At 45.2% G+C, this 13,439-nt stretch overlaps 1 protein-coding gene across 1 annotated transcript; it reads right to left on the bottom strand.

Annotated features, from left to right (window-relative positions):
* Positions 1–508: 508 nt before the first annotated feature.
* Positions 509–2,241, bottom strand: LOC129620583 (C2 calcium-dependent domain-containing protein 4A). Its single transcript, XM_055536391.1, has 2 exons — positions 2,012–2,241; positions 509–1,820 (listed from the first exon to the last, which is right to left on the bottom strand). The coding sequence occupies exon 2, from the start codon at positions 1,778–1,780 to the stop codon at positions 686–688; it is 1,095 nt and encodes a 364-aa protein (XP_055392366.1). The 5' UTR covers positions 1,781–1,820; positions 2,012–2,241; the 3' UTR covers positions 509–685.
* Between the last annotated feature and the right edge of the window lie 11,198 nt (positions 2,242–13,439).

Below are 13,439 nucleotides of genomic sequence, written 5' to 3'. Positions count from 1 at the left end.
ATGAATTCCCTTCTGAAATAGCTTGTATTTCCCAGGGCTCCTTCTGGAGAAGGCAGAAGGGGAGGCCAGGAGTATCTACTGCCCACATACCATCCACTGGAAGTTCCTTTGCTTCCTCTCTTTTCTTTTTCCTCAGCCATTATTGAAGACTCCACTTTCAAAAAGATCCTGTTCTTTCTTCATGGGAAAGGAATTCTTTTCTCACCAAGGTATCCGTGTGACAGAAGGTTCCCACCCTGAGGTGTGTGCGCACGAATGAGAACATGAACCCGCACCACACCAAACATGGAAAGCTGTCTATGTCCATCCTGGCCTTGGGCATAATGCTGAAGGAATACCATTTTTTAAAAAACCCGTAAGTCGTTTGGTACTGCTATATTAATAAATTAGGAATGACAAAACAACGCAGATGGAGTGTCGTTGTTTTTCCTTTCGTCCAGCCACAAGCCAATCTCTTATGTTTAAAAAAAAAAAAAGGCCTGGAAAAAAAGGATTGAGTGTTTTGAATAGAGAAGGGAGTCATAATTTTATCCTTCCCTACCAATAAACGATGGCAAATCCGGATATCTACGAATTAAAACGGCAACAAAGCAAGAACATGATTAGAAAAATAAATAAATAACATTTATTTTGTACAATATCAGTGGCTATCAGTGTCCCAGAGGCCCCGCGGCAGAGCGCGCCCTCAGAGGAGCAGGAGCGGGCCCAGCAGCAGTTCGCCCTGGCCCAGCAGGCGGCCCCGCTCCAGCCCGCGGCCCCGGTTCTCGGCCTTGACGCGCACGGCCAGGCGGCGCACCTCGTCCTCCGAGAGCCCGTCCAAGCACAAGTCCTGCTCCAAGATGGCCCTGCGGCTCCGCCGGACCACGGCGCCCCGCGGCTTCAGGACGAAGCTGATCCGGCAGCCGACGGGGGCGCGGGGCTCAGCGGCCCCTCCGGCCGGGCCCTCAGCACGGAGCAGCCGGACACGGAGGCGCCCGCTGGCCCGATTGTATTCGGCGGCCAGACGCAGGGCGCCCCCGGCGCGGCCCAGAGTTACGGTGCCCTCGGCCTCCAGGCGCTCGGGACGCGGGTCGCGATGCGGCGAAAGGGATGTGACTGGGGCCTGCGTCGGGGACCCGGGGCTGGCGCGGCTTTCGTCCTCGTCATCATCTTCCCCGTCCCCGCTGGAGACGGAGCGGGCGCGGGCCAGGCCTCGGCTCCTCCCGGCCCGCAAAGCTCGGCGCAGCAGCCCTTCCGGGGCGCGTAGGAGTCGGCGGCAGCGGGGCGGCGGGGCGAGCGTGTCCAGGGACGGGCTGGGGCCACCGCGGGTTGCGGGGGTCGCAATGGGGGATCTCGCCCCTGGAGCGAGGGGGGCGTCTCCGCCGCCGCCTCCGTAGGTGTGGGCCCGGGGACGGGGCGCGGGAGGGAGCGCGGCGGAGCTCGGGCTCCCGAGGAAGAGTGACTCCTTGCGGCGGGTGTGAGGGCTCTCAAGCAGCGCGCAGAAGCCGTAGGCAGTGAGCGCCCGGGGCAGGTGCGGCAGCGAGAGTGCGGCCTGCGAGCGCGGGTCCCAGTCCGTACGCCCCGCGCCGTCGTCGGCTCCTCGAAGCCAAAGGTCTGGCTCAGCAGCGCACCTCCGGGGCAGCGCGGCGGCCGCGGGGGAGGACTCGGGGGCATAGGGGGTGGGCAGCCGCGGCGGGATGAAGAACTCGGGGATGCGGTTCGGGGTGAGCACATTGGAGAAGGCAGGCTCCAGAGGCGCGCTGCTCGCCGCCGAGGCGCGCAGTTTTCCGAGGAGCCGCATCTTCCGAGGCTGGGGCTGGGAGTGGCGGGAAGAAGCGCTCCTGCAGGAGGAGAGAAGCGAATGAGTTTGGGTTCCTGGGGCCTCTCGAGAGTGGCTGGACACCCATCCAGAGCCCTCGGGGTATCAACGCGCCAACGATCCCCTGCCAGTCCCGGCAAGCTCGCTCGCGCCCACAAAGCCACCCCCCTTCCATTCATTGGTACTAATTAAACAAAGAAGTAGAAATCAGACCTTTGCCTCTTTTTCAATCCCTCTGGTTCGTAAGTTTCAAGTTGCCTTCTAGTGCCTGCTGACGCTCCAGCTTCAGCACTGTAGCCGGGACAGGGGCGCTCCCCCTTATATTGCAGCCTGAGTCCCGCCCAGCTGGCCAGGAGTCCAACCCTTGGAGGCGCCGGCCGGCTCGCCCTTCCGGCGGCCCCTTCTCGCCAGAGCTGTTGGGGCTCGCGTGGGAGCGAAGCTGTGGCGAAGGCCAGCCCCCTTCTGCTCAGCCCTGGGGCCTGCATCCGCTCTGCATGCAGGGAACCGCTCACATGGGCCTGCGAAAGTTTGCCGGTAGAGGGAGAACGCTCGGGTCGGCCTGCCAGGAAGAATTGGCGGCTGAAAAGGCTGGCGGCTTCTCGGAAAAGGTGAAGGATAAGGAAGCAAGAAGTTCTTTTTAGCTGGGAGCTAAATCCTGTCCCCCTCTCCTCACCCCCAACCCCACATGTGAACAACACACACTAGTAGCTTCTGTTTTACCGCCCCCATGAACCTGCAGTCTGTAGACCAGTATAGTTCCCATGGTACTCGTGTACTTATTTATGCGTCGGTCTCCCTCTGCTAAACCTTGGCCTTCTTAAAGCGTATCATTGACTGCCTCAGTCAATGCCATAAATGTTGGTGGAGTGGGTGAATTAAAGTATGCAAAAATCTCTGAATGACTACCGGCTCTGCCTATCAACTTAAATATTTATTTGTCTTGGTTTCGGCATGTGGGATCTAGTTCCCTGATCAGGGTTGGAACCTTGGGTCGCAAGCTCTCGGAATGCAATCTTAGCCACTGGATCACTAGGGAAGTCCCTGCCTATCATCTTGATTGTCACAAATGATGGGTTTTTGGCTCATGCCCTAAACATGACATGATAATTCAAAGCTGCCCTTTTCTCTCTGCTCCATCATGAAGGTATCCAGTTAGAAAGCACCTAACAAAAAAAACCCACGTTGCCTCTCGACCTCTACCTCCCTCCCAACCTTTATTTTCTAAGATGAGAAAACTGGAAGTCCAGTGGGACTTGATGAAATCCTGTAAAGGGTTCAACAGAACTAATTAATGGCAGAAGCTGGAACTAGCAATTTCCTGTCGGTTTGCCTTGGCACGTGACACTTCCTGTTATCTGAAATGCCCTTCTCTGCTTTTTTTTTTTTTCCTCTATAAAGAACTCCTTTTGTTTTACTTCAGCCAGACATCCTCCTGTTCAGAACCCTTTACTGGACTCCCTCACTACAGTTCTCCATGTCTCCTTATTCCCTTCATGTGCATTCTATGTACTACCACTGCTGCATTCAGCAGCCTGCTGTGGAATTTTTGGTTGACAAGTTTGTCTTCCCTACTAAACTAGGAGTTTCTTGAGGGCAAGGACTGTGGTAAGATGACCAGAGAGGAATCTGCGGGACCTACTATCAGTATATGTAAAATAAAGAAAAGGGCTACTGTCTAGAACCTGGGTCAGCCTCCATCCCAAAGCAGACCCCTCTAAGGGACAAGCCTGGCTGTCTTATTCATCTCCTCCACTTTCAGTGCCTGGACATACAATGCTGGGCAAATAATAAGTGCTCAGTAAATATTTGATGAATTATATTGTGTTGTATTTAGCCTGATCCGGTCTTATGACTGTCATGTGCTTTTAACCACATCTCTCTCTGCTTTGTTCAATTTCTTTCTCACAACAAACCAATGCGGTGGACATTGCTTCTGTTTACCATATAAGAAACTGAGGCTCATCAGTCAAATTATGAATCACAGCCCAGGTATTGTAAATCCTAGCGTTTTGCTAATTTCTTCCTTCTCTTTCCTTTCTCCTTCCATTCATCCACTCAGTTCATTTTCATTCACTGAGTTCACTATGTGTCAGAGATAGTGTGCATGTTTTGTATTGCACTTAACATCCAGAACGTTCATTCTTAAAGCAACTTGGTCTCCTAAGTATTTTCCATTATCTTTGCTTTGGATTAAGTACCATTATTTCCAAATTTTTAAAGGTAAGGAAAGTGAATGTTTTCCATAAGTGAATAGTTAATATTTTCTTTTAAAAGTGATCACTGTTGTTCTGTTTTTTGAGAGGGCAAGTGTGAATCAATATGCAGCCAGGGAGTAGTAACCATACCTGATGAAGTCAAACTTGCAAGCAGAAGAATTCCCAGAGGTCTCTGACTGGATCATTTCCTACTGATTCTTCAGGCCAGTCTGCAAGTTCTCGGGTGAATGGCCTTCTCTAAGCATAGCACACTCGCATGATATGCCCAGGAGCCAGCTCACTTCCAATGAGACCTCAGTGAAAATGGCTTTTCCTCTCCTGAAGGTCTTTGTGACATGAACACACAGAACTTCTGTCAGCGAGTAAATCCACTAAAAGCAGGACATGAGATTTGAGAAATTATGCTACCAGTACAGCCATGTTCATGGAAAAACATAAGCACACCTATAAACACAATCTCTATATAGAGGATTTTCTAAAACAATTAGTTTTCCATAGATTAATATTCTACAGAAGAGAACTAAGATACAGGACAATTAAATTACTTACACTGGGATGCACTTCAGTCATTCATTCATCTAAACCAATAGCTATAAGCTGAGTCCAGAGTTAGAGGCCTGGTATCCTTCCTGATTCTTAAATCACAATAGTAGAAAGTGAAAACCCCCTCCCCCAGCGGAAACTCTGATCACACCATTATTTCATTATCTTGTGTCTTATGGCAGAAAACAAAGAGGAATTAAAGAGCTTCTTGATAAAGATGAAAGAGGAGAGTGAAAAGGCTGACTTAAAACTCAACATTCAGAATGCAAAGATCATGGCATCCGGTCCCATCGCTTCATGGCAAATAGATGGAGAAACAATGGAAACAGTGACAAACTTTATTTTCTTGGGCCCCAAAATCACTGCAGAAAACTAAAAGAAGCTTACTTCTTGGAAGAAAAACTATGACCAATCTAGACAGTATATTAAAAGAAGAAACATTACTTTGCCTACAGAGGTTCGTATAGTCAAAGCTATCGTTTTTTCCAGTGGTCATGTATGGATGTGAGAGCTGGACCAAAAAAAAGATTGAGCACCAAAGAACTGATGCCTTCAAACTGTGGTGCTGGAGAAGGCTCTTGAAAGTCCCTGGGACTGCAAGGAGATCTATCCAGTCAATCCTAAAGGAAATCAATCCTGAATATTCATTGGAAGGACTGATGCTGAAGCTGAAGCGCCAATACTTTGGCCACCTGATGCTGGAACGATTGAAGGCAGGAGGAGAAAGGGACGACAGAGGATGAGATGGTTGGATGGCATCACCAACTCAATGGACATGAATTTGAGCAAGCTCCAGGAAATGGTGAAGGACAGGGGAGCCTGGTGTGCTGCAGTCCTTGGGGTCACAAAAAGTTGGACACAACTGAGTGACTGAACAGCAACAACAAATAAATACAAAAGGTTCACCATCATCTTTTATTCAGGCTCTGAAATTGTTAAAGAAACTATACCATTAATGATATTAATGTTTACCGAACACTCACTACATACTGGGGTCTTATTTAATCCCTAAACAACCCTCTAAAGAAGGTAGGGATTTAGAAACTGCAGCTTGTAGAGAGTAAACAATTGTTCAGAATCTCCCATCCGGTAAAAGTGGCGCTGGGACTCAGATTCAGATCACTTCGGCTCATTCCCTGTGTGCTTTAACCGCTTCAGTATAGTGCCACCCTCAAAGCTGCGTTTCCTGAACCCATCTCCTCTCTAGGTAGTTAGACAAAAGGAAAAGAAAGCCTTATCCCAAGGCCTTGCATTGAAACTACACCTTATTGATGATACCAGCACCTAAAAGATTAAAGCATGCAATTGTCCTAAGCAGGAAGTCACTAGTAATACCACTTGCAGACAGAATCCTTGTCTTCTTGGGAAGTGTACTGATTCTCTGTATTTATACCATACCTTGGTTCCAAAATAGGATTTGCGGTGATCCACATAATAAAGACCCAGAGAATTTATTGTCAGCTAATGCCTGACATGGTGAAAATGGAAAAGACATGCAATTAGCTAAGAACCCTGAGTGAAGTCACTAATTGACACTACCTATGACCCCAAAATGGGAAGAATAACGTATGAAAGCAGTTGAAGAAGCCCCCATGGGAAGGCTGGGGATAACTTTATTTTTTCTCAATTGAAGTATAGTTGTTTTATAATGTTGTGTTAGTTTCAGGTGTACGGAAAAGTAATCAGATATATATATATATATATATATATATATATTCTTTTTCAATTATTTTGCATTAAAAGTTATTACAAGATATTGAATATAGTTTCCTGTGCTATACAATGGATCCTCATCATAGTATTAACTTTTCATTTCCACTCTAAGTTAGTATATTCTTTCCTGGGGTAGTTGTGTGTTTTTTCCGGTGGTGCTTGTCTTAATTATTGCTTAATCCAAGTTATGTACAGTGTCATTAATGTTATTTCAATCAAATATGTAAGTCAAATAGTCTTTTAAAATTTTAACCATGTACGTACATTTACATTATGATAGTGATTATGATACCTTCATATTAAATCAAGTACTTGATATGACTTATTAAAATTGGTGAACACAGTAATTAATGCATAGCAGCTTATACTTCCTTATGGGCTGTCTAGAAAATAAACTCTTTAGTCTTGATCCCCAGTGAAACGCTTGATCCTAGGTAGTCAGTCACTGATTTATCTCTTTCCTCTGCAAATAGCAACCAAATTTTTAAGTATTCCATTCTCTTTCCTATCACTACGTTAATGCTGAGCAGAAGTAACATTCCTGTTGAAGACTTATTTTTGTTCTTTGTCTGTGGTATCTAGACTCCATTCACATTTTCTTCAATTTTTCTTTTCTAGGTTTTAGAAAAAAAAATGCATTTCATGTATGTAAAGACCAAAGCATAATATAGTGAACACCTGTTTACCCACCAACCAGCTTAAAAAATATATATATTTTCAAAACAGTTGAAGCTCCCAAGGTAACACTTCTTAACCACAGTCTTGTCTCTTCCCCAGATTTAAGTATTATCTTGAATTTGGGGCTATTGTTCTCTCATTTCTCTCCCTCTCTCTCCCCCACCCCTTTATTTTGTTTATTTGTTTATTTGGCTGTGCCAGGTGTTAGTTGCAGGCGTGCAGGAAGATCTTCAATCTGCATTGCAGCATGTGAGATCTAGTTCCCCGACCAGGGATCAAACCTGGCCCCCTGCATTGAGCGACACATCTTAGCCACTAGGCTGCCACAGAAGTCCCTCCCCTCCTCTTTAAATATTAGTTTTATTGCATATACACATGTAGGCTTCTCTGTTGGCTCAGTGGTAAAGAGTCTGTCTACCAATGCAGGAGACTTGAGTTCAGTCCCTGGGCTGGGAAGATATGCTCGAGAAGGAAATAGCAACCTGCTCTAGTATTCTTGCCTGGAGAATCCCATGGACAGAAGGGCCTGATGCACTACAGACCATGGGGTCGAAAAGAGTCAGAAGACTTAGAGACTAAATAATAACAACATATATACATCAGATCAGATCAGATCAGTCGCTCAGTTGTGTCCGACTCTTTGCGACCCCATGAATCGCAGCACGCCAGGCCTCCCTGTCCATCACCAACTCCCGGAGTTCACTCAGACTCACGTCCATCAAGTCAGTGATGCCATCCAGCCATCTCATCTTCTGGCATCCCCTTCTCCTGCCCCCAATCCCTCCCAGCATCAGAGTCTTTTCCAAGGAGTCAACTCTTCGCATGAGGTGGCCAAAGTACTGGAGTTTCAGCTTTAGCATCATTCCTTCCAAAGAAATCCCAGGGCTGATCTCCTTCAGAATGGACTGGTTGGATCTCCTTGCAGTCCAAGGGACTCTCAAGAGTCTTCTCCAATACCACACTTCAAAAGCATCAATTCTTCGGAGCTCAGCTTTCTTCACAGTCCAACTCTCACTTCCATACATGACCACAGGAAAAACCATAGCCTTGACTAGACGAACCTTTGCTGGCAAAGTAATGTCTCTGTTTTTGAATATGCCATCTAGGTTGGTCATAACTTTCCTTCCAAGGAGTAAGTGTCTTTTAATTTCATGGCTGCAGTCACCATCTGCAGTGATTTTGGAACCCAGAAAAATAAAGTCTGACACTGTTTCCACTGTTTCCCCATCTATTTCCCATGAAGTGGTGGGACCGGATGCCATGATCTTCGTTTTCTGAATGTTGAGCTTTAAGCCAACTTTTTCACTCTCCACTTTCACTTTCATCAAGAGGCTTTTTGGTTCCTCTTCACTTTCTGCCATAAGGGTGGTGTTATCTGCATATCTGAGGTTATTGATATTTCTCCCGGCAATCTTGATTCCAGTTTGTGTTTCTTCCAGTCCAGCGTTTCTCATGATGTACTTCTCCCTAAAATTATTTTTTCCATTTTTTATAAAAATAATTCTAAACATTCTTTCACAATTTGCTTTTTTTCCATTCTACATTGTAAGATTCATGTACGTGCACATGTAGAGCTCTAGTCCATTCATTCTTACTGATGTACAGCATTCCATTGTGTAAGCATGCTTCATTCTCTTGCTGATGGATGCTCAGATTGTTTCCAGTTTTTCCACAGCTGGTATGAGCTCAGGTATATAGGTCTTCTCAGTCACCTGTGCAAAGATTTTCTAGAGTCCATCTCTAGTGTATTTGAACCTTCAGTTTTAATGTGAAATTACTTTCCTCACAGCAGTATATAAGATTTTCTATTGCTCCCATCTTCAACTACATGTAGTATGATCAGTTTTTTTTTTTTTAATAATTTTATTTATTTTTGGCTGCACTGGGTCTTTGTTGCTGTATGGGCTTTTCTCTGGTTGTGGTGAGCAGGGGCTACTGTCTAGCCATGCTGCACAGGCTTCTCGTTACAGTGGCTTGTTCTGAGGTGAATCACCAGCTCTGGGGCACTCCCGCTTCAGCAGAAGTGGTGGTTCCTGAGACCTAGAGCACAGGCTTGAGAGTTGTGGTGCAGGGGCTTAGTTGCTCCACGGCATATGCGATCCTCAATATATGGGATTGAACCTGCGTCCCTCCACTGACAAGTGGGTTGTTTACCACTGAGCCACCATGGACGCCCCAGATTTTAAAATATTGCTAATATGGTGAGTGTTGTGGGCTGAATTGTGCCCTCCCCAAATTCACAATGTGACATCCTAACCTGTAGTGGCTCAGAATGTGACTATATTTAGGGACAAGATCTTTTAAAGCTGTTGTTGTCGTTGTTCAGTGTCTCAGTCGTGTCCAACTCTTTGCACACCCATAGACTGCAGCACACCAGGCTCCACTGTCCTTCACTATCTCCTGGAGTTCACTCAAATTCATGTCCATTGAGTTGGCGATGCTATCTAACCATCTCATCCTCTGCTGCCCTCTTCTCCTTTTGCCTTCAATCTTGCCCAGCATCAGGGTCTTTTCCAATGAGTTGGTTCAGGTGGCCAAAGGATTGCAGGTTCAGCTTCAGCAACAGTCCTTCCAATGAATATTCAGGGTTGATTTCCTTTAAGATTGATTGGTTTGATATCCTTGTTGTCCAAGGGACTCTCAAGAGTCTTCTCCTACACCACAATTTGAAAGCATCAGTTCTTTGGCACTTAGCCTTCTTTACCATCCAAGATTGCCGGTTTAAAGAGGTATTTAAGGTTAAATGAGGTCATTGCTGCTGCTAAGTCACTTCAGTCGTGTCCGACCCTGTGCGACCCCATAGATGGCAGGCCACCAGGCTCCCCCTTCCCTGGGATTCTCTAGGCAAGAATACTGGAGTGGGTTGCCATTTCCTTCTCCAAAATGAGGTCATTAGAGGGGGCCATAATCTGATGTGACTGATATCCTTATAAAAAGAGATTAGAAAAAAAAAAAAAAGAAGAGATAAGATTAGAACAGACACGCACAGAGGGAAGACAATATGAAGATGATGGTCACTCGAAAGCCAAGGAGAGAGTCCCTTAGAAGTCAACACTGCCAACATCTGGATTTGGACTCCTAACTCCAGATCTGTGCAGAAATAAATTTCCATTATTTAATACCTGTGGTCTGTAGTTCCTTGTTATGACAGCCCTAGATACTAATACAGTGATTTTAAAATAGTAAATTATCATGTTAATTTGCATTCCTGTCATTGATAATTGAGGTGTAGCAATTTTGCATGTAATTAATCATGCAGCTTTCTTCTATAAAATTCTTTTAAATTTTTAAAAAATACATTATTGTGTCATTTCTTTCTCTTGTACATATATACACGCATTGAACACTACTTCTCGGTCACTTTTAAGTACTGTACCTATCTCCCCTGTGACTTGGTTTTCATGATGTCTTTTGAGAAATAGAAAACAGAAATTGTCTTCTAACTCTGGAGGCTAGAAGTCTAAAATGAAGATGTCAGCAGAGCTGTGCTTCCTCTGAAACCTGTAGGAAGTATCCTTCCTCGCCTCTTCCTGGCTTCTGGTTACTTGCTGGAAGCTCTGGGAGCTCCTTGGCTTACAGCTGCAACTTAGTCTCTGCCTTCCTCTATGCATGGCATCCTCCCTCCTGTGTCTGTGCCTCTGAGTTTCACCTCTTCTTAAAAAGACACATGTCTTATTGGATTAAGGGTCTACTCTACTCCCATAGGACTTCATCTTAACCAATTACATCTGTAAAGATGCTATTTTTCTAAACTTGGTCACAAGAACTCCAGTTCTGAGGTACTGGAGTTAGATCTTCCACAGATATTTTGGGGAGAAACAATTCAACCCACAACAATGACTGAATCATACCATGTCTGATCCATCTGTCATCAGTGACGTCTCGGGAATTTCTAAAAGGGGAAAAAATGTAGGAATCCCCATAAAAATTGAACCACCCCGTTATTCCCAGCACAGGAACCGGAGGCCACTTCCACACCTCTGCTTCTTGGGTAGAGATATTTATAATTGTTGCCTCTTCAGGGGAAACGTGAAAGTTAGCCAACTCACTTAAGGCTCGGCCACTTTCCTGAGGCTGCTTCCAGCTGGCTGACAACCAACTGTTGCTGTTTAAAGAATAAAGTCCGCTCATCATGAATAAGGAAGTGACTGAATAAAGCCTGGAATTTCTAGAAAGGAAATAGGTTGTAGAGCATTTTTCCTCCACGTGGGGAGCTGTGGAGCCACATGAGTACAAAGTAGAGCATGGAAGGGCCCAGGCCAGCACAGGGCAAGGGGTCCCTCAAGGGAGAAGACTGCTAAGGCCTGGGCAGGGGGTCCCCACCCCCCTGTCAACTTTTTGTCAGACCAGAGACCTGGGATCTTGGTACAGCCCAAATGGTAAGGAAAGAGCCATGCATGCATGCTAAGTAGCTTCAGTGGTGTCTGACTCATTGTGACCCCATGGACTGTAGCGGCCAGGCTCCTCTATTCATGAGATTCTCCAGGCAAGAATACTGGAATGGGCTACCATGCCATCCTCCAGGGGATCTTCCCAACCCAGTGATTAAACCTAGGTCTCCCACATTGAAGGGTGGATTCTTTACTGTCTGAGCCACCAGGGAAGCCTGGAAAGAGCCATAGAGAAGGAGAGATACAGAACATTTTTAGTTGCCTTCTCAAGCAAGAAATCCAGCCAGATCTCACTTAGAAGGGAAATGTGACATTTCTAGTAACACCCGAATTGTGCAGAAATCTGTAACTATTACAATTAGAATAGTTGAGTTGTTTCTATAAAATATACACATAAACTCTTTGTCAGATCAATAAAATTTTAAGTGTCTGTCACAGACTAGGTTCCCTGAGAAACAGTAAACTAAAGATGTGCACGTTAACTGTGTTATTGGAAAATGCTCTTGAGAGATACACCTGTGGGGGGTGAAGACAGCAGGATTGGGCCAAGGCATGAAAGTGGCGAGGCAGTCCCCACACAGGCCTCCGCAGATTCCACAAAGAGCTCTGGAACTAGGAGAGGCCTGAGGAGTTATCTCAGTGGGGGGTAAGGAGGCAGGCAATTATTATCCCTCTTGCCCTCATCGATCAATCATTGGCCAAGAGGTCTCCCAGGGAAGTGGGCATGACCTTGATCATGGTTGAGTCCCTCAACTAAGGCAATTCCTTCCTGGAGAAGAATTTACCTGTGTTTTGTTAGCTGCTAGGAGAATGAGTGCCTAGAAACTGAAGTGGGGGTGGTAGTCTGAGCAACACACCATAGCCTCATAAGTGACTATTCTCACTCTGGAGTGACTACCGGAGAGTTGACACATTCAAAACACACACACCATGGCCACTCTGCACATGCTGGCATCCTTCACTCCATTTGCAGAAATATCTAATCCTAAAGATTCCTCCACTTAACACAATTCACCCATCCCTCATTTAATCACAAATGCACTCATGTCCTTCCTGAGAGGTAAGACTACTTAAGGTATATCCAGATAATATTCATTTCTTGTCTAGACCAAGTTCTCATTTCTGATAACCTCTGGGCTGACTGGTTAAATAAACTGAGATATAACATCCATGGCTTCAGTAGTGAGGAATCTGCCTACCGAGAAAGAGAAACGGGTTCGATCTCTGGGTTGAAAAGATTCCCTGAAGAAACAGCAACGCACTCCAGGATTCTTACCTGGGAAATCCCATGGACAGAGGAGCCCAGCGGTGGCTACTGTCCATAGGGTCACAAAAAAGTCAGACACAACTTAGCAACTAAACAACACAATAATATCCGCTATGTTAGAGATTACTTAAACTGAAGTTATAGGTGACAATAATTATAACAATGTGCACCATACGATCTCATTTCTGGGTAAAGATATACATATGAAATCTTTCAGAATGGCCACTAAAACAGGGTGGGTAGTTATCTCTGGACAGTGGGATTATGGAGTACTCAAATTTTTCTCCTCTTGCTTAAATGTATTTTCTGATCAACCCAATAAGCATGTTACTTCTGTAATAGGACAAAAAACCGTTTCTCCTCTGAAGAGTAGATACAGTGTGGGAAGAGCAGGCCTTATGACTATGTTAATCAAGTAGTGATTTGTTTAATCACCAGGGGCAGAAATTAGGAACAGGACTTTAAATGGAATTTGTATATTATACTGGCCACTTCAGATCCCAGGAAATTTAGGAAAGGAGAGGTCTGAGTAAGAGAAGAAGGTTTAGACCTGTGCTGTTCAAAACAGTGACCATCGGCCACATGTGACTTTTGGGCACTTGAAATGTGCCTGGTTCAAACTGGAATGTGCTTTAAATGTAAAGTACAAGATTTCAAAGATTTAGTATTAAAAATGTAAAATTTCCCATTAATAATTTTAATACATCTTGAGATAATATTTTGGATATATTGGGTTAAATAATATACAATATTAAAAATTTCTATTTCTTCCTAGTTTAGAAATTCGTCAGGAAGCATGAGTTCTCTGAAATACTTCTCCAAAGCATAAACAA

Source organism: Bubalus kerabau, chromosome 10 (assembly GCF_029407905.1).
Source record: "Bubalus kerabau isolate K-KA32 ecotype Philippines breed swamp buffalo chromosome 10, PCC_UOA_SB_1v2, whole genome shotgun sequence".
Taxonomy (NCBI): Eukaryota; Metazoa; Chordata; class Mammalia; order Artiodactyla; family Bovidae; genus Bubalus; species Bubalus kerabau.
The sequence above is the reverse complement of the archived record's forward strand: the minus strand, read 5'-3'. Positions and strand labels throughout refer to the sequence as shown.